Genomic DNA, 21,434 nt, shown 5'->3' with positions numbered 1-21,434 from the left:
GTTGTACTGTGTTTATCACTGAGACTGTAATTTGGTTCACAGTAGTTTTTACTATTAAAAAAAATTATCATAAACATGTTTATGTGACAACTGTTGTTTTTAAAGAAAATTACCGTAAACAGGTTTATTTTACAACTGTTTTTTTAAAAGAAAATTACCGTAAACAGGTTTACAGTTTATACATTTTTTCCTGGTAAATTACCGTAAAGTAAAACAGTTCTCGACTGTGAAATTTACGGTTCTAAAAAGGCATACTGTAATGTTGTATACATTGTCAGTGTATTTTTTACGGTGAATTTCTGGCAACCACAGCTGCCAGTATTTTACGTAAAATGTACACTTTTCTTTTTTTTTTACAGTGTAGGGCTTATTGTTCTCACTCTTTTTTTTGGGGGGGGGGGAGTCAATCAACACAATCTCCAGAATTTTGAAGAATCCGACTATAAGGCCACATATTGTCCAGCTGCACCTTGCAAAAACTAATATGATGCAATCTCAAGTGCCTTTATGTATTTTATGATTTGGCGCTATTCAAACAAAATTGAATAAAATCTAACTCAATTAATCTTCTTTTAATGATCACTTTTAAAGCTCGCATTCGACCGGTTACAAACTACATAACAGAAATATTGACCCCATATGAATCTAAATGAGGCATTGTTTTGTTGCCTTAGCCATGAAGCTTGATTGAGCTCAAGGGGACTGTTGAGCCTTGTTGAAGTTATGCAATCTACTGAGTACCGTTCTAATTGGACCTTGTTTTTTTTTACCTTGACCTTTGACATTTGACTGATCAAAACCAAAAGTATTTCATCTGGGTTAACACCATCCCAAATAAGAATCTCACCAAGACCCACAGACAAGGGTGAAAACAAAACCTTGCTTCCAATGCATACAGTTAATAGAGGTCAATTACTGGTCAAAGCCTCAACTGAAGCAGACAATAAACATTCTAATGCTTAGTCAGGATATGTCCACACCAGCAGGCTGTCCTCAGATATTGTGGAACTGTATATGTACATCATCACACCAACAGTGTGCCTGACCACACTTTACTTTCAAACCAACACACCACCATAGCTGATGAAAAACAGCCTGCCGTGACTCAGGCGCAAAACTGTTTTTATATCGGCCTAATTACCACAGAGCAAGGTCGGGTTGACTGCACAACTGCAATATTAAACTGCAGTACTCTGAGCTGTACCTAATAAGGTGGTAACTAAGTTTGCAAACTGTGTATGTCAGAAGTGCAGCTTTCACTGAATAAAGAGATAAAACACACTTGGATTGGCACAGGCTGAGTTTATTGGGAGCCTTGTGTTAGTGTTTCTGTAACAAATCATGATCGCCTTCTTCTTCTTCTTCTTTGTTTGATTTATTGGCGGGTGGCAACCATCGTCAAGGTGAATTACCGCCACCTACTGTTGAAATCGTGATGTTTAACATGATGAGGGATTCGAGAATTCTAGAACAATGCTACAGTGAGAGGTATATAAACACACAAAGCTTCCTGATTTTCAGTCATCCTTACTTGAGAAGTAGTTGGAGAAAATCTTTTGCATGATTTCAGAGACTAACACTTTGTTTTTAAAGATTTAAACTTCTTGCCCAAACAAACATCACCTTCCCTGGATCAACCCTCTGGTGAGTTGAATATTTTCCACCTGACACTTGTGTTGTTACAATTTGAGCTTGGTGGGAGTAAAAGTAAAAAGTATACGTGTCATTAATAGTTTTATCATCGTATATATTTTACTTTGTATACTCAATTTGAATTGTGTACAATAAATATGTACATGAAGTCAAAGGACTAGTATTAGTAACAGAAGTAAGCAACATTTATTGGTCTGTAATGTATCTTTGATTAAGGGACTTGTTTTAGTTTTAAAATGACTGATTTTGTGTCTAAATTCCTTCTTTTCTATTCTCCCGACAGGTGTGAGAAATCAACAGCAGAATTTTTCCGTCACCATGTCTGACAACAGGGTTTTAGAATTAAAAATGGGAGACCTCATCCCCTCCCCCACTACACTTTACCAGGTGCAGAAATACCTCGGCTGTGGAACCTATGGAATCGTCGTCCAATGCAGGAATGTGAGCACCAATGAAACGGTGGCTATAAAAATGATGAAAAGCACGGCACACATGCAGTTTGCGGAGGAAGAGGAGGCCATCCTTCAAAATATGATGGAGCTCCACTCAGAAATGTACAACATTGTCGGATTGAAAGACTCCTTCACCTACAAGGGACATTACTGCCTCGTGTTTGAGCACCTGGGTATAGATCTGCAGAAATTCATGCAGATCAGCCCGGGTCAACATCTTGAGCTGAAGCAGATCCGCCCCATTCTGCAGCAGGTTTGTTTCTTACACTAACTACTTTGTAGGGTGAACTTTTAAATGTGTCTTTTACAGTTGTCAAAATCCCAGTTGTAACTTCCATTTAAAATGCAGTTTTGTTGTTTCAGTAACAACTAATGAAAGATGTTTGCACTATGTTAAGTTAAATGATTTCCTTATAGACTGAAGATGCCTTCAGTTCTTCCAATCATTACATTTAGTGTACAATCATTAGTGCTGTGTATGTTGGTCTATCTCCAAACTATCTTGTTTACCTGTTCCTATAGTCAACTATACGAGTTTGTAATATCTGACTGATAGTCAGTTGTTTCTGTTTTTGCAGCCATCAATGAACATGTGTGTTTGTAGATGAGAAGAACTCTGTAGCTCATGATTTATATTTTGTTATTCATGATTTCAGCTGGCGACATCCTTGGAATTCCTGAAAAGCGCAAGGATCGTTCATGCAGATTTGAAGCCACAAAACATTATGATGGTGGATCACGTCAGGCAGCCACTGAAAGTAAAAGTCATCGATTTTGGCTTAGCCTGCAACAATCCTAAGCAATGGATAGGTAGCGTCCTCCAGAGCTTGTGGTACAGGTAAGTTACTGACAGCACATCTGTATACCTGGGACAGCTGTGTTTGCTGTAATAAATTCAAATCAATATAATATGTTTGTGTTTCTCTTCTTCTACTCAGATCTCCTGAGATTCTGCAGAAAGCTCCTTTCAACGAGGCCATCGACGTATGGTCTCTAGGCTGCATTGCTGCTGAGCTGTCTATGGGCAGTCCCCTGTTCCCCGCCTCTGATGAGACTGATTTGGTCAGTATCACACGTACTGAAAACACTACAAACATGCCTGCCGTGATTTTATTTGTATTTTTAAATCCACACACTTGATTAGAATAGTGACAGAGTTTCCAGTAGAGAATCACTGATTTCTACAATTTTATTACTGAGACAAACTAGAGACACTTCATCCATATAGCTCAGTCAAAGAAGTGCACCTGATCAACAATGATGGGTTTGAAAACTTGACGTTAACTAACTCTCCCAACATTGTGTTTTCTCCACAGATGAGGAATATTGACTTTACAACTGGAAAGCCAGTGAATGAAGGAGACTTCAATCCACACTGGTTCTGGCCAAAACAGTGGATGGAAAGCCGATTTTGGGTAAGAATTTAGTTTACCATCACATAGCTGCGTTTGATCATGGTGTCTTTCCTTCAGTCTGTGTTACTTTCCCCTGTGCTATCCACTGCCTTTGGAGCAAACTATAAAACAATTCTTCATTTCAGTCAATAGTTTCAATTCTCGTTGACAGCCTGGATGAATTTATAACGGCACAACATATCTAAAACAAACAATGTTCTTTTCTCATCTTGTTTAAGACGATGCCTCGGCTCACATGGGGAGAAGACGACCACGCTGAAAAATGTGACCTGGAGAACTTTATCAACCTGCTGACAGAGATGCTGATGATGAATCAGTTTGAAAGAATTACCCCCAGACAGATTCTCCAGCATCCGTTCATCACCATGAGCCACTTTGAGGGTCCATTCAAAAACAGCTCCTAGTAAGTGTGTGCTTAGATGGTCTGTGTATGTCTGTGCTGATAGATACAGGTAAAATGATATGAGATATGAGGAGATTAAGGTGTTTGGCTCATCAGTTTCATTTGTCTTCCAGTGTGAAATCGAGTCAGGATCTGATGGACATCTGCCGGGATCACAGCTCTGACGATTTAGGACATGGAGACCATATAATCCTGAAGGAGGACTCCTCCAGCAGCACTCTCAGCCTGGCCGAGGAGGGCAGCCCTGCTGGGATGGGACATGAGGAGCATTCCTTCTTGCAGACCTCCACCGTCTCTCGGGCGAAAAAAAGAAAGATAAATGCAAAGTGCTGCAACAGGTGTGTGTTTGAAATATCTCCCTGTGTTGATCATTTTATATTTTAGAAGAATAGTTCAACATTTTGGTAAATATTCTTGTTTTTCAAGAGTTCAATGGGAAGAATGATAAAACGCTCATTAACTATGGACCTGCAGCCAAGTGAATTTTACGATGTGCATTTAAAAAAAATGTCAAACCAATGCTTTGAAATCAAGAGTTAAACAATTTTTGTATCCACATCACAGACCAGACGACTCCCAAGCCGAGATCAGAAGGAATGAACGACTGGCAGCCACACGAAAAGACACAAGTGGGCAAACAGGCCCAGTAAAGTACCGGAGGAAGAGGAAGAGGGATGATCCCACATCCGATGGCAACCCCATAACAAAGAGGAGAAAGATGAGCCTCAAAAAAGAGCTGCAGACTTTTGTCAGAGGCAACAAGTCAGAACCTGCCCCCTCCAACTCAAGCCAGGTTCCTTCCCTCAAGAAGAGGGATGAAGAGGAGGAACCTGCCCCCTCCAACTCAATCCAGGTTCCTTCCCTCAAGAAGAGGAAGAGGGATGAAGAGGAGGAACCTGCCCCCTCCAACTCAATCCAGGTTCCTTCCCTCAAGAAGAGGAAGAGGGATGAAGAGGAGGAACCTGCCCCCTCCAACTCAAGCCAGGTTCCTTCCCTCAAGAAGAGGAAGAGGGATGAAGAGGAGGAACCTGCCCCCTCCAACTCAAGCCAGGTTCCTTCCCTCAAGAAGAGGAAGAGGGATGAAGAGGAGGAACCTGCACCCTCCAACTCAAGCCAGGTTCCTTCCCTCAAGAAGAGGAAGAGGGATGAAGTAGAGGAAGAGGGATGAAGAGGAGGAACCTGCCCCCTCCAACTCAAGCCAGGTTCCTTCCCTCAAGAAGAGGAAGAACAATGCTACAGTGAGAGGTATATAAACACACAAAGCTTCCTGATTTTCAGTCATCCTTACTTGAGAAGTAGTTGGAGAAAATCTGTTGCATGATTTCAGAGACTAACACTTTGTTTTTAAAGATTTAAACTTCTTGTCCAAACAAACATCACCTTCCCTGGATCAACCCTCTGGTGAGTTGAATATTTTCCACCTGACACGTGTGTTGTTACAATTTGAGCTTGGTGGGAGTAAAAGTAAAAAGTATACGTGTCATTAATAGTTTTATCATCGTATATATTTTACTTGGTATACTCAATTTGAATTGTGTACAATAATTATGTACATAAAGTCAAAGGAGTAGTATTAGTAACAGAAGTAAGCAACATTTATTGGTCTGTAATGTATCTTTGATTAAGGGAGTTGTTTTAGTTTTAAAATGACTGATTTTGTGTCTAAATTCCTTCTTTTCTATTCTCCCGACAGGTGTGAGAAATCAACAGCAGAATTTTTCCGTCACCATGTCTGACAACAGGGTTTTAGAATTAAAAATGGGAGACCTCATCCCCTCCCCCACTACACTTTACCAGGTGCAGAAATACCTCGGCTGTGGAACCTATGGAATCGTCGTCCAATGCAGGAATGTGAGCACCAATGAAACGGTGGCTATAAAAATGATGAAAAGCACGGCACACATGCAGTTTGCGGAGGAAGAGGAGGCCATCCTTCAAAATATGATGGAGCTCCACTCAGAAATGTACAACATTGTCGGATTGAAAGACTCCTTCACCTACAAGGGACATTACTGCCTCGTGTTTGAGCACCTGGGTATAGATCTGCAGAAATTCATGCAGATCAGCCCGGGTCAACATCTTGAGCTGAAGCAGATCCGCCCCATTCTGCAGCAGGTTTGTTTCTTACACTAACTACTTTGTAGGGTGAACTTTTAAATGTGTCTTTTACAGTTGTCAAAATCCCAGTTGTAACTTCCATTTAAAATGCAGTTTTGTTGTTTCAGTAACAACTAATGAAAGATGTTTGCACTATGTTAAGTTAAATGATTTCCTTATAGACTGAAGATGCCTTCAGTTCTTCCAATCATTACATTTAGTGTACAATCATTAGTGCTGTGTATGTTGGTCTATCTCCAAACTATCTTGTTTACCTGTTCCTATAGTCAACTATACGAGTTTGTAATATCTGACTGATAGTCAGTTGTTTCTGTTTTTGCAGCCATCAATGAACATGTGTGTTTGTAGATGAGAAGAACTCTGTAGCTCATGATTTATATTTTGTTATTCATGATTTCAGCTGGCGACATCCTTGGAATTCCTGAAAAGCGCAAGGATCGTTCATGCAGATTTGAAGCCACAAAACATTATGATGGTGGATCACGTCAGGCAGCCACTGAAAGTAAAAGTCATCGATTTTGGCTTAGCCTGCAACAATCCTAAGCAATGGATAGGTAGCGTCCTCCAGAGCTTGTGGTACAGGTAAGTTACTGACAGCACATCTGTATACCTGGGACAGCTGTGTTTGCTGTAATAAATTCAAATCAATATAATATGTTTGTGTTTCTCTTCTTCTACTCAGATCTCCTGAGATTCTGCAGAAAGCTCCTTTCAACGAGGCCATCGACGTATGGTCTCTAGGCTGCATTGCTGCTGAGCTGTCTATGGGCAGTCCCCTGTTCCCCGCCTCTGATGAGACTGATTTGGTCAGTATCACACGTACTGAAAACACTACAAACATGCCTGCCGTGATTTTATTTGTATTTTTAAATCCACACACTTGATTAGAATAGTGACAGAGTTTCCAGTAGAGAATCACTGATTTCTACAATTTTATTACTGAGACAAACTAGAGACACTTCATCCATATAGCTCAGTCAAAGAAGTGCACCTGATCAACAATGATGGGTTTGCAAACTTGACGTTAACTAACTCTCCCAACATTGTGTTTTCTCCACAGATGAGGAACATTGAGTTTACAACTGGAAAGCCAGTGAATGAAGGAGACTTCAATCCACACTGGTTCTGGCCCAAACAGTGGATGGAAAGCCGATTTTGGGTAAGAATTTAGTTTACCATCACATAGCTGCGTTTGATCATGGTGTCTTTCCTTCAGTCTGTGTTACTTTCCCCTGTGCTATCCACTGCCTTTGGAGCAAACTATAAAACAATTCTTCATTTCAGTCAATAGTTTCAATTCTCGTTGACAGCCTGGATGAATTTATAACGGCACAACATATCTAAAACAAACAATGTTCTTTTCTCATCTTGTTTAAGACGATGCCTCGGCTCACATGGGGAGAAGACGACCACGCTGAAAAATGTGACCTGGAGAACTTTATCAACCTGCTGACAGAGATGCTGATGATGAATCAGTTTGAAAGAATTACCCCCAGACAGATTCTCCAGCATCCGTTCATCACCATGAGCCACTTTGAGGGTTCATTCAAAAACAGCTCCTAGTAAGTGTGTGCTTAGATGGTCTGTGTATGTCTGTGCTGATAGATACAGGTAAAATGATATGAGATATAAGGAGATTAAGGTGTTTGGCTCATCAGTTTCATTTGTCTTCCAGTGTGAAATCGAGTCAGGATCTGATGGACATCTGCCGGGATCACAGCTCTGACGATTTAGGACATGGAGACCATATAATCCTGAAGGAGGACTCCTCCAGCAGCACTCTCAGCCTGGCCGAGGAGGGCAGCCCTGCTGGGATGGGACATGAGGAGCATTCCTTCTTGCAGACCTCCACCGTCTCTCGGGCGAAAAAAAAGAAAGATAAATGCAAAGTGCTGCAACAGGTGTGTGTTTGAAATATCTCCCTGTGTTGATCATTTTATATTTTAGAAGAATAGTTCAACATTTTGGTAAATATTCTTGTTTTTCAAGAGTTCAATGGGAAGAATGATAAAACGCTCATTAACTATGGACCTGCAGCCAAGTGAATTTTACGATGTGCATTTAAAAAAAATGTCAAACCAATGCTTTGAAATCAAGAGTTAAACAATTTTTGTATCCACATCACAGACCAGACGACTCCCAAGCCGAGATCAGAAGGAATGAACGACTGGCAGCCACACGAAAAGACACAAGTGGGCAAACAGGCCCAGTAAAGTACCGGAGGAAGAGGAAGAGGGATGATCCCACATCCGATGGCAACCCCATAACAAAGAGGAGAAAGATGAGCCTCAAAAAAGAGCTGCAGACTTTTGTCAGAGGCAACAAGTCAGAACCTGCCCCCTCCAACTCAAGCCAGGTTCCTTCCCTCAAGAAGAGGAAGAGGGATGAAGAGGAGGAACCTGCCCCCTCCAACTCAATCCAAGTTCCTTCCCTCAAGAAGAGGAAGAGGGATGAAGAGGAGGAACCTGCCCCCTCCAACTCAATCCAGGTTCCTTCCCTCAAGAAGAGGAAGAGGGATGAAGAGGAGGAACCTGCCCCCTCCAACTCAAGCCAGGTTCCTTCCCTCAAGAAGAGGAAGAGGGATGAAGAGGAGGAACCTGCCCCCTCCAACTCAAGCCAGGTTCCTTCCCTCAAGAAGAGGAAGAGGGATGAAGAGGAGGAACCTGCACCCTCCAACTCAAGCCAGGTTCCTTCCCTCAAGAAGAGGAAGAGGGATGAAGTAGAGGAAGAGGGATGAAGAGGAGGAACCTGCAACCTCCAACTCAAGCCAGGTTCCTTCCCTCAAGAAGAGGAAGAGGGATGATCCCACATCCGATGGCAACCCCTCAACAAAGAGGAGAAACACGAGCCTCAAAAAAGAGCTGCAGACTTTTGTCAGAGGCAACGACAAGTCAAAACCTGCCCCCTCCAACTCAAGCCAGGTTCCTTCCCTCAAGAAGAGGAAGAGGAGGTGCCAGTTTTGGAAGAAACTTGCCCAGGGAAGAGAAGGAGGGCAGCCAGGAGAAAGAAGACAGCAGTTGAAACTCTTCTTCTGACAAACCAAAGACTGGAGTGAGGAGACCGAACTGTCAAGAACTGTCAAGAACTCAATATGTGTTTTATCTGCTCTTTTTATATATTACGAATAATATGTATATATTTTTAAATGTGCCCTGATTCACTTTTTCCAAACTGTTTGATTGAGAATTAAAACATATGAAGAAAATCATTTATCTGAGAAGTCATGATTAAACTTAGGACATGTCGTAATCATAAAGGGAGCACAAAGCTCTTTAATTCAATTTAATTTGTGGAGCGCCAAATCGTAATATACATTATCTCAAGGCAGGGAGGAGAGGGAGACCAGGAACAGCATCAGGTTTCAGCTCTGACAGATTTACCTTTGTGCTTGGTTCCTGTTTATCTCCACTAAGGTTAAAACATGCTTATGTGGGAAATATGTGCGAATTAGCTGCGTTTCTTGCTGCTTGAGCTCTCAGCCACTGTTTGAGCCAGGCTGTTTGAGTTCTACTCTCAAAAAACAAACCAGTCTGTTGAGTTGCCTTCATACCAAATATGCACAATACATTTCAGTAAATCCGTGAGGGCGGCTAGTAGCTGGCTCCGAGTGTCCGCAAGCAAGCAACGCACACATTCATCAAACGAGCCTCTTCCTCTCCCTGGTCCATCTGGGGGAGGAGGAAGCAGCCCCCTCAGATGAGGCCGCATGAGGCCGCCTGCAGACCACCAGAACTCTGAGGCGGCTCTAACCTGCCTCTTCCCCAATGTTGGTGCGGTGGTTGCTGCCTCTACTCGGGGCTCTGTCCGCACACTTCTTCCACCTCGACAGCATCTCCAACGTGTCCACCTACTATTTCAATTATATTAACTGGGAGGGGTGTGTGTCAGACCAACCAGGACGATGCTACACAACAAGGTAGGACACTGGCAGAGGGAGGAACCAGGATATTTGGCTGCATTGTGACATCTACCTTTATACGACCGAACTTAAATAAAAGGTCATTTGACCGAACTGAAATTCCAAGACCAAATAAAATAAAATTTCAACAGAAATTTTAACCGCAACAGAAATGAAGTCGCATGACAAACAGAAATTAAAATTGGTACAGCAACCGCAAAAGAAATTAAGTTGCATGGCAAACTTAAATGAAGGTCCGCTGGACCAAGTTAAAGCCATGGTGGTTGCAGGATCTAAATGTAGAACTTAATAAAAGGTCAGCAAGGACCGAACTTAAATAAAAGGTAATTTGACCGAACTGAAATTAAGGTCCAAGACCAAATAAAATAAAATGTCAACAGAAATTTTAACCGCAACGGAAATTAAGTCGCATGACAAACAGAAATTAGGGTCCACTGGACCGAAAGTAAAACAAAGTGTGCAACACATACGTCGCGAAGCACATATGGGGTCCTTCAGACCAAGCAGGGTCACCAAGACCGTGTATGCAATGAGTGAGGAGACCGCCCAGGTGTGTGTTCTGAAGAAGTTGAATGATAAATTACTTGCTTTGCTAGCACAACTTGAACAGTGAGCAGATCAAACTAAACCACCACCAGTTATATGCAAGATTTACCGACATCAGGTTTTTTTAAACTTTGATTCGAAAGGAGTGCGTTTATATGAGGACGGATATAGGAAGTGAAGGCAGAAGAAGATCATCTTCCCAATTGTTGTACGGAACCAGAGGAAACACCTTGGTTGGCTGAAGAAGTAGCAGCTCCTATCCTGAATGCATGAGCTGAATAGAGTGCGGGCGATAATTTGCTTTTAATTAGACTCTTTTAGGCTGGTGATAGAACCATGTTTAGTTTTTTACAGAGGAAGTTCCCAGGATGAGGAATACAGGACAAATGGGCAAGTAGAAGGTCCGTTTTGTAGAAGCCAGTTGCAACTTGGGAAGGAGTGGGCCAGCGCTTGCGGCCACTGTCCTTGAAAATCCCCCAAAACTCACAGATGGAGTGCATTTGTGAATAACTGCAGAGAATCAGAGGGATGCACTAGCTATTTTTAGAAGAAAGTGACGTCACTAGGTGATCGTGCAGATGGGACCAGACGCAGGTCGGATCGGCACCTTCAACAAGCGATATTATATACACATTTTTTGCGCGAGATGCCGTGTCCCATAGATGGAATTTAGGAGCTTCATGAGGGATGATGCGCATCGCGAAGTGCTGAGGAGGAGAGCAGCTGCTGCTTTGTGACGTTTTAGCTGCGAGGGAGGATTTTGTGATGTCATGAATATGCTGTCAGATTTAATTCATTATTTTAATTCTGACTGAGGGACACCGAGTGAATTGAAGTGTTTAGTTGGAGAGGGACGCACCTGAGCTCAGGGGAACTATCAAGGGGGGAATCATCCAACAGATGAAAACAGGAGGAACTCTCAGGAACACGCGTGTGACAGTTTGAAAAATACGTAAGCTGTTGCACTTACACCTTGGTCCAATCACGCCGTGCCTATCATCTCGCCACTGGAGAGGAGCAGTGTTTGTATATTAACGCGTACATTGAACGTGTTCATTTTTTTATTTATTATTTTGTGTGAACGATGAGTTGAACGAATCAGTTAACATATGAAGAATGTGATTTCATTAAAATTGATTTTATTTATTTATAATTTTAGTATTATTTATTTGATATATATATATATATATATATATATATACACACACTACCGTTCAAAAGTTTGGGGTCACTTAGAAATTTCCTTATTTTTCAAAGAAAAGCACTGTTTTTTTCAATGAAGATAACATTAAATTGATCAGAAATACACTCTATACATTGTTAATGTGGTAAATGACTATTCTAGGTGGAAACGTCTGGTTTTTAATGAAATATCTACATAGGTGTATAGAGGCCCATTTCCAGCAACTATCACTCCAGTGTTCTAATGGTACATTGTGTTTGCTAATCGCCTTAGAAGACTAATGGATGATTAGAAAACCCTTGAAAACCCTTGTGCAATTATGTTAGCACAGCTGAAAACTGTTTTGCTGGTGAGAGAAGCTATAAAACTGGCCTTCCTTTGAGCTAGTTGAGTATCTGGAGCATCACATTTGTGGGTTCGATTATACTCTCAAAATGGCCAGAAAAAGAGAACTTTCATGTGAAACTCGCCAGTCTATTCTTGTTCTTAGAAATGAAGGCTATTCCATGCGAGAAATTGCGAAGAAACTGAAAATTTCCTACAACGGTGTGTACTACTCCCTTCAGAGAACAGCACAAACGGGCTCTAACCAGAGTAGAAAGAGAAGTGGGAGGCCCCATCTTTTGAAAGATTTGAAATCTTAATATTTTATGTGGCAACGACTTTGACTTGAAATTGAGAGCAGGCACTGCAAGAAAGAACTGTTCATCAATAGGCAACATAAAGACACCACACAGCTTTCTGTTTACAGGGTATGGGTATGAAGGTATGTCTAAGAAGCTCATAGGATCAAAAGCCTGGGCCCTTCAGGTCTAAATCACTTTTGTATTGGGGCTGTTGTTTGTGGCAGGCCAGCTGGGCTTTTAGCCCCACCCTGCCCCAGGTGTGAGTTGTTTGGCCATCAAGAGGACTATTGTTATTGTGGTAAAATACTCAAAGTTAACTAGGAAGGGATTCTGAGTTTTACATGGACTACATACTTCCACTACTAGCAATAATTGTTTCAAAATGACTTCACAAGCGTGGATATGTCATCACCTGGTAACTTTTGTTCCGGATTATTGAAAGTTTTGACAGTAACACTTGTCCTGACCCAATGGCTTTGTAAATAACATTTGGACTATTTGGACACAGTACTGGAGATCAATGTTCTAGAATCCACACATGTAACTAAAATGTTCAGACATTTGACACGTATGGGTATGTGACGGACAAGTAGTCGTTCATATTTCTATTTGTTTTACACAACTCTTTTGTCCACATTTGTGTAGAAAATAGGCCTCGTTGGCGCAGTAGGCAGCGCGTCAGTCTCATAATCTGAAGGTCGTGAGTTCAACCCTCACACAGGGCATGTGTCATATTATCTTATATAATCTTCTTATTCCAATAAGATTCCAGTGTTATATCAACAAGACAAGAGGATGCTCTTTGAAAAGACTCTTAAGTGGATTGACTCGTATGCTTTAAGGTGCATTTGTGGTTCCTGCTGTAGAAATCAAAGAGTAGTTGTAAGTTTCTGGTGAAACACAGAGCCAGCTACAAGTTGGGCTACTTGCAGACCAGGTAGTGCTTTTTTATTAAATGCAGAAAATAGAGACTGACAGTGATCCAGGTGTGAGTTGTTTGGCCATCAAGAGGACTATTGTTATTGTGGTAAAATACTCAAAGTTAACTAGGAAGGGATTCTGAGTTTTACATGGACTACATACTTCCACTACTAGCAATAATTGTTTCAAAATGACTTCACAAGCGTGGATATGTCATCACCTGGTAACTTTTGTTCCGGATTATTGAAAGTTTTGACAGTAACACTTGTCCTGACCAATAGCTTTGTAAATAACATTTGGACTATTTGGACACAGTACTGGAGATCAATGTTCTAGATCAGGGGTCTCCAACGTTTTTCAGGCCAAGGACCCCCAAACTGATGGAGAGATGGAGCAGGGACCCCCTACTATATATATTGTATCAAATTGTGTTTTATATTAAACTGGGCCTAGTGCCATGTATAAACATAGCTACCCTGTTATTGTGCATTCAATACTAAGCTATTCAAATAATACACAGGTTCATATATTCATGTTTTTATTTTAAACATGTGCAAGGTGCCACTGCCATTTATAAACATACATCTTGCATACAACACTGAGCTATTAAAATAATTCACAGATTCATGTTTTTATTTTAAACATACATATAGAAGGGACAGTGAATCCTCAAGCCATCTGTGGATGGTACACATACTCCCACATTAGTGATATGTCTGACCCTGATGAGTAGCACACAACTTATCTAACCTTGGACGGATGGAGGTTGTCAGGCAGAGGGTCATATCAGCCTCAGGCTGCAGTCTTGAACTGTATTTGTTTTTCAGGTAGGTGAGTGAGAAAAATCCACTTTTGCAAAGATATGTCGTAGCAATGGGCAAAAGACTCATCATAGCTTTTGCTGCCAATTGTGGAAAGTCTTTCTGGCAAGAGATCCAGAACTGGGTGAGTGGTTTAGTTTCATATATGTTTCTGAACGTACTGTCAGTGGATAGTTCGATGAGCTGATCCTCCTCCGTCACTGTCAGGCGTGTGCCGTCTGCTGTGTTGTCTCTGAATGGAAACTGTATCCATGTCTTGTCCCTGCGCCAGGAGTCAGCCTCAGAAAAGTAGTTCCTAAATTGTCCCTCGAGCGCCTCCAAGTGCGCAAGAATTGTGCGTTTTACGGGAGGCGAGCATCTCGAGAATCTCCCAGCCCATCCACTGATGGAAACATGGAAAATAATCCCACTCCCTCCATCTTCAGATTTTTTTGAGAAAGCCTTCCATTCTGTCATACAGCTGAATGGCATGTGTATTGCGACCTTGCATAGAACTGTTAAGTTTGTTCAGCTCAGCGAAAATGTCAGCAAGGTATGCAAGTTTGGTGACCCAGACATTGTCACTGAAAAGTGCAGCCAACGCTGTGCGCTTTTGGAGAAGTAAAAACTCCCGAATAGCCGTGCGTAATTCCAACACACGTGACAACACTGTTCCACGTGAAAGCCATCGAACCTCAGAATGGTACATAGCGCAGTGTGTTCTTCTCCCTCAGCAGCACAGAGATTAGAGAAGAGACGCGTTTGCAAAGCACTCTTCTTGACTATATTGACGACTTTCACGACCGAGTCCATGACATCTGACAATTCAGCGCTCATGTCTTTGGCAACAAGTGACTCCCTGTGTAGCATGCAGTGCGTCCAAATCACTTTCAGAGCCACATCCCTTACAAGCGCTTTTAGTCAACTTTTGAAACCAGCCATGGCTCAGCGCAATACATTTTGCCCATGGAATGTAATTTTCTCAAACATCAATCACTTTGAGGATTTCAGAACTAGTTGTGTGTTCAGGAAGCCGCTTACAAAACTAAAATTCCTCCTGCATTTCCTTTTGATCGACAAAGCGCACAAACGCCAGAAGCTGGGCGTCCTTTGACACATCTGTTGATTCATCCAATTGTAATGCAAATGCATCTGCCAACCTCAGCTTCTCTATCAGTTGCACCCTCACATCAGATGCTATCTCGTCAATACGGCGAGCAATGGTTGTGTCCGACACTGGAATAGTTTTCAGTTTATTAATGTCAATATCATTCCCATACATTGTTTTACACATGTCAGTTGCTGATGGCAATATTAAATCCTCTCCAAGTGTGTATGGCAGTTTCTTCTGGGAAATCCGAAGAGCAACTTGATAAGAGCATTTCAAAGCTAGCTCACCAACTTTGGCTGATTTTCTCATCAATGTCTGTTGACCTTGGAGGGATTTGAGACTAGTTTGGAAGTATTCAACAGGTTTGTCTTTTAAGTGGCTGTGGGTTGTCTCCAAGTGACACTGCAGCTTAGTGCACTGCAGTAGAGCAAATTACACACATTGGTAATTCAATGCCATCTGTCTCCTTGAGGGTAAATCCAAACATCAGATAATTATCTGTATATTTTCGGGTCTTCTCTCGTTTGTGCTTACCCTTATCAGCTGCTACATCAGCAGCAGGTGCCGCCTCGCCACTTGCATTTTCACCGGTGGTTTCTGAGGTGGAGAGTATCTCTCTTGTGCATGTGGAGTTTTTTGGTCGAGTTACAACCAAAAAATTGGTTGGAAAAAATTATTAAAAATTTAAAAAATATAAAAAATGGTCTAATCAACCCAAAATTTCGCGACCCCCCTGCAGTACCTCCGCGGACCCCCTAGGGGTCCTAGTGGGTGGGCAGAGGGGGAAATTGAATCATGTGAGGGGACAAATCTGGGAAATTGAAACTCCAGGACAACAGCAGGGATAGTTTTCATCTATTGCTGTTGTCACACATCTGGGACTCAAGTACAATTACAACTAGGATGGTACTCTGAGAACATACTTCTGTCAAGGCCCACCAGCCCCCTTAAATTCAATCAATGTTGCAAACTCGCAGATATCCGTCCCCTAAATAGGCCTGATTGTTTTCAAAAAGATCTCTGCATTACTTGTTTAGAAAGTCATTAAAATGTGAAACAACCATCCTATATTGCAATGTTAAAGAAAGCAGAAAAATGTATTCCTGGATCTAACCACTTAATCAAATCCACTTCAAAAGTTACTGGGTTCTTCGTTGGTCCATCAAGTTTCAAGTTGGAGACATACAACTGCAAGTACAGAAAACCAAGACCCAACTATAAGATTAGAAAATTTAGAATTTAATCTTTTGACAGACAGAATTTACACTGATGTAATGAAATCATTCAGACAGAAGCAGGACGGTCCAGGACATTTCATATCAAATCAAAGGTTCTTCATCAATATCTACATCTGCAAAGGTTTGGAACTTATTGATATAGATTTGCATTATGATCAAATGACAAAAAACCTCATAGAAGAGACTTTGCTTCATTTACACCATATAAGAAATTAAATAAGAACAGTAGTAAAGTTGAGAGGGCAAGTGCAATAAAGCTGAAATCTTTTGTAATCTTCATCGCCACTGTGTTCCTTCCGGTAAATGTTCCACTTAGACCTGACAGACAAGTCTTGAAGCTTTCATTCTTAAACATCGCACATTTTACATTCAGGCATCAACTAATTAGGCTCATTCACCTCCATTCAATTACAAATGGTATATAAAACAACAATGATCCCCCTTTGATCCTGTTTGCATGTTTTGCAAGTTCCAATCACAGTTTCTTATTATACAGCCCAATAAAAGTCAGCAGATATGAGCCCGTCACACACAAAACTATCAGCGTTAATGTTTGCTGATACACACCAATATGAAAACTTATTTAACAAAATAAACAACGCAGAAAATGTGTTGGTTTTTTTTTTACATATAAAATATGTTTATTTTCCTTATATATTTGATTGTGTTTGTGATTTATTTTTATTTATAGTTATCTATAATAAGGTTTATGGGTAAACTGTAAAAATAACAATTATATTTCTTCACAAAGTTCTTAAGTATTTAATCTTAGGATTTATATATACTATTTTCCAATATGTCTGTATAGGACATTTTTACTCCATAATATGAGTATTGCATCAGCCAAAAATGCATATAATTTGGGCTCTATTTGTTATCACATATGTGTGTGTATGTGTGTGTGTGTGTGTGTATTCATGACACTTCTTCATGGGTTTCCTTTGCCAAAATGAATTTCCAGCACCGCCAGTGAAACATTAAGGCTTCTACAAAATCAGCAACAAAAGTGATCTTACCACTTTGTTACACTGTGTGAGGTGGTCGACTACAATCTTGGACACGTCAGACTGTGCAGTATGATGTCAGTCTTGAGAGCATGTCTACAGGAAGTTTAAATTATTACAGTTTTGCATGACTTCATACTATATTCTGAATGGCTGCTTTGTAGATGTGCTCATTACATTGTCTTTGGTTTCCAAACTCAAATCAGGGTTTAGTGGACGACCATTTGAATTCACAACCACCATGTTTCACTTATGACTGACTGACTTTCATTTGGGACAGGCCAAAACTACACAGTGTACAGCAGGCTTCAGGATCTCACCTGAAAAATGTCTGTGATCTTATCCTGGTGTGATAGACACATGAAAAGGTTATCAACAGTCATGTTGAACAGAATCGGTTTTAAATAACATTAATAAAGTGCACATAGCATTCTCACAATCGGCCTGTGCTGCCCATGATTTATTATATCATACAAACAAGAGCTAAAGATGGGCCATCAGTGTCGGACGGGAGAATTTCAAAGACAAACATAATCAACTGAGTTATTCCAAAAATGTGAGAAAAAGAGAAAACTGGTTTGGCCCTCTAATGTGGCACTTAAAAACATCCCAACAGGAAGTGGTTTGGCCCATGTCTGTCAGGATGTTTTTGGCAAAAAAAGAAAACTTCCACATACAGTAAATACATGCCAAGCAATGCTCCTCTGTGGCACAAGGCCACATTTTACTCAGGTAGCATTACTGGCAAAAACAACAAAACATTCACATCCAAATGAAAATCTGGGTGTGTAATCTGATTCTGATTTACAAAGATGTTCTGACTTCTCACAGAATTTGGACTGAATTTGGACATTTCTTCTCTCTCAAGCAGTGCCTCTGATAGTCCATCGTCGTGTTGTGGGGCAGTGCACACATGAGGGGAGAGTTTGGAAGCAGCTGACGGCTGTTAGTAGTCATTTAGATTAAATAGATGATGTTTTCTTCCTCATATACAGATTGATTTGATCATAACTTATTTTATTGTAGTAGAGTAGTTATGTATGATATATATATATATATAGCAGGTATATTATTTACAGTTAGGACTCTAAAAATTGTAATTGCAGTGACACTCATAGCTTTAATTTTGAGCTGCTTTAATTCCAGATTAGTGCTCAAGTGAATTGAATATTAAGTTTTCATATTTCTCTTAAAATCTAAACAAAAATTAAAATAAAATCTGTGTGCAATATGACTAATTACTCTGCTCGACAATCCAACGGGACCCAAAGTCATCAAGTAACAGAGTGATCAGTGTAAAGAGCAACACAACACCAAGCTGAGCGTCCCTCTGAACTCGACTCCATCCAACGTTCAAAGGAAAAATCCACCCTGAAACATGTACACTTCCCTATGTTTACATGGATTCCTGAATACAAAGGGAATCAGAGAAGACACGAGATGTGTCGTGACACATCGAAAATATTTTTAGTGCAGCTACAAAGGACAACAGAACATTTTCCATCAACCTGAAACATGAATGTAAAGGCAACTATAACACATGGGGAAAAGTGACCACCCAGGAGGCAGGTGCAGTAAACCTCAACAGACTACGCCATGGACCCATAACTGCAAATAGCTAAACCACACGGCCATGTCCCTTTTTAGGAGTGATTAAAAGGAATTCGATCAAATGTGGGAGAACACACTAAGCCACCGGCAGAAGAAGAATATCATATTAAAACACTATCCCTACATAAGTAGAATGCACTGGATACAATGTCAGTATATCCAGGGGGTATTTATCCATTAACTTTGACATCCTCTAGGACCTGAAACATACAACTGAGACAAGCAGCCCAATCTAGTTCATCTCAATCTAGTTTTTTTTCTTCGAAACAGGAAGAGTTAGATTCACAAAGTAATAAAGCTTTTTTTATTAAACATCTCTTAGGCTGGTACCATTTAGAGGAAGACTGGAAAGCACCTGCATTGAGGGTCGTTCTATCTGCTGCTCTGCTCCTCCTCCTGGCCGTCGGGCTGCCTCTCCTCTGAGGCCTCCCCAGGCTCCACATGTGTGTTGTGCATGTGCTCACATGACTCCTGGACTTTCTCTGGTGATGCATCACTTGCAGTGTGCAGTGAGTCCTCCTCTGGTTCAGGTGCAGAGAAGGTAGGGTGGATGCTACTGCTCACAGTGGTACTCTCCTCCTGGGCCTTTTCATCAGATGGTCCAATGGAGCTGGTCTCACTTAAGGAGTCGGAGCTCGCCCCTGAGCGCTGGAATAACCTCTGACCTGTGAGGAAATGTAAGAGTCAGGAAGAGAATGAGCCGAGTGGGATGTTGCTTCTCCATATTCACCTTAAATTTCATGTGTGTCAGCTGCAACTTGCAGCTCCAACTCTGCTCATCAAACTACTGTGTGTTACTCATTGAATTATAAATGAGTAATTCAGGCAGACATGTTTAGAACAAAGACGAAGAGGAAGAAGAATGAAATGAACAAGGCCACCTACAAGTCAGTGTTTTAGCATTGGACAGTAATTAGGGTGTAAATGTTACAGTAAGTGTCAACAGCACTTTGCATACACATAAGAACCAGGTAGCAAAGCTAGGTGTCTGCATCTGCTTGTAAATATATATAAAGCAACTCTGGAGTTTTCAAACAAGTTCAGGGTCAACAGTGTTGCTAAAAATCTCCATTTTAGGGGCTAAAGAACTCCAAAGTAGTGTGGACGCCAACAATGGTAAAAATAGAACAACAGGGAATTAGAGAAATAAAGAGAGAGCATTAAGAGTAAGCATAACATGACTGTTGCTCTATTTACAGAATTAGTGATATAGAAATGGAAAGTATGCTGAATTTACTTATTTATTTGATATTTGGCTATTTGAGAAAATCGTCAGCGAAAAACATGGACAAACCCACCTGGCATTCTCTTTGATGAGGAGGTGGGAGTGTCCTGCTGGGACGGCCTGTCTCCCTGGGCCATAGTGGAGTAAGTCATCTCTGTGGAGTCCAGGGAACCTATTGACATACACCATTACAATCACATGTACTGACAAACATTAACATACTTTCATTTATATTTTTATAAGAGCTAACTAATATAATGGACTTAATGGTTACACATCTCTATTTAACACCAGATCACACATTTAAAGTACAATCAACATTTATGTACATTCAGTGGGTGGCATCTTATACAAAGATCTAATGTACATTAGATCTTTGTATACTACACTGTATGTCATGTATGTTTCATATTTTCTGTCTAAGCTTACACTTAAGCTTAGACAGAAAATATCTGACTTTAGGCTCGTCCCACAAACTGACCTTTGAAGCATCTAAGCAAATTATTGAAGAAATAACCAGTGACATGGAATCTGCTACAATGTAGTTCATAGCGTGTGTAAACTAAAACAAATTGACAACAAAGTTTTTCATCACTTACTTTTGTTTTCAATAGGTGTTTTCAGGAGCAGTGTTTATGTTTCTGCCCCTGCCTGTGTGTGTGACTGTGTTTGAGTGTGTGTGTGCACTTGTGCACAAAACTATTCAAGTACAGTTATTTTTACTAAATTTGGTGAGAATATTTCTTAGGTATCTGCACATGATTAACTTTTGAAGCTGATCGGTAATAGGTCATGGTCAACAACAATAAGATAACCCCAGAATAGATAATAATAGAGAAACAATCAGTTTATATTAATACAATAATTAGTGATATAATTGCACTGTACCACTGTCTGGCACAATTCAAACATGGTGAACTTTGTCTGGTTGGGGTATATACAGGATATACGTCACCTAACCGGTGTGCTTCACATTCGTCAGAAGGTTTAAAAGTTACACCTGATATAACATTTGAGTGACTTCAGAGAGTTATTGGTCTTATTGGTCATTGTCCCAATGTATGCACACAGTACCTGCAGCCAGGTTAAAGGTCCTTCCCTGTATGGAGCTTCCAACAGGAGAGAACCAGTTTAAAACAGAGCCAACCAGAGGAAGCTGTCTCAGCATCCCCTGAAATACACAGAAGAAGACACACAGATCAGTGGAAT

General features: G+C 40.8%; 1 protein-coding gene across 5 annotated transcripts in view; it reads right to left on the bottom strand.

Annotated features, from left to right (window-relative positions):
* Positions 1–16,365: 16,365 nt before the first annotated feature.
* The window catches only part of pdxdc1 (pyridoxal-dependent decarboxylase domain containing 1), a 29,690-nt gene continuing 24,621 nt past the window's right edge, over positions 16,366–21,434 (bottom strand). For 4 of the 5 annotated variants that reach the window (XM_034593209.1, XM_034593210.1, XM_034593208.1 and 1 more), the window contains 3 exons: positions 21,300–21,396; positions 20,299–20,397; positions 16,366–19,665 (listed from right to left, as the gene is read on the bottom strand). In XM_034593209.1, the coding sequence (XP_034449100.1) occupies positions 19,373–19,665; positions 20,299–20,397; positions 21,300–21,396 (489 nt within the window). In that variant the 3' untranslated portion in view covers positions 16,366–19,372. The remainder of the gene's footprint in view (positions 19,666–20,298; positions 20,398–21,299; positions 21,397–21,434) is intronic. The other variant, XM_034593212.1, reaches the window with a different exon arrangement.

This window comes from Hippoglossus hippoglossus, chromosome 8 (assembly GCF_009819705.1).
Source record: "Hippoglossus hippoglossus isolate fHipHip1 chromosome 8, fHipHip1.pri, whole genome shotgun sequence".
Lineage (NCBI taxonomy): Eukaryota > Metazoa > Chordata > Actinopteri > Pleuronectiformes > Pleuronectidae > Hippoglossus > Hippoglossus hippoglossus.
This window is presented reverse-complemented; position numbering and strand designations above follow the sequence as displayed.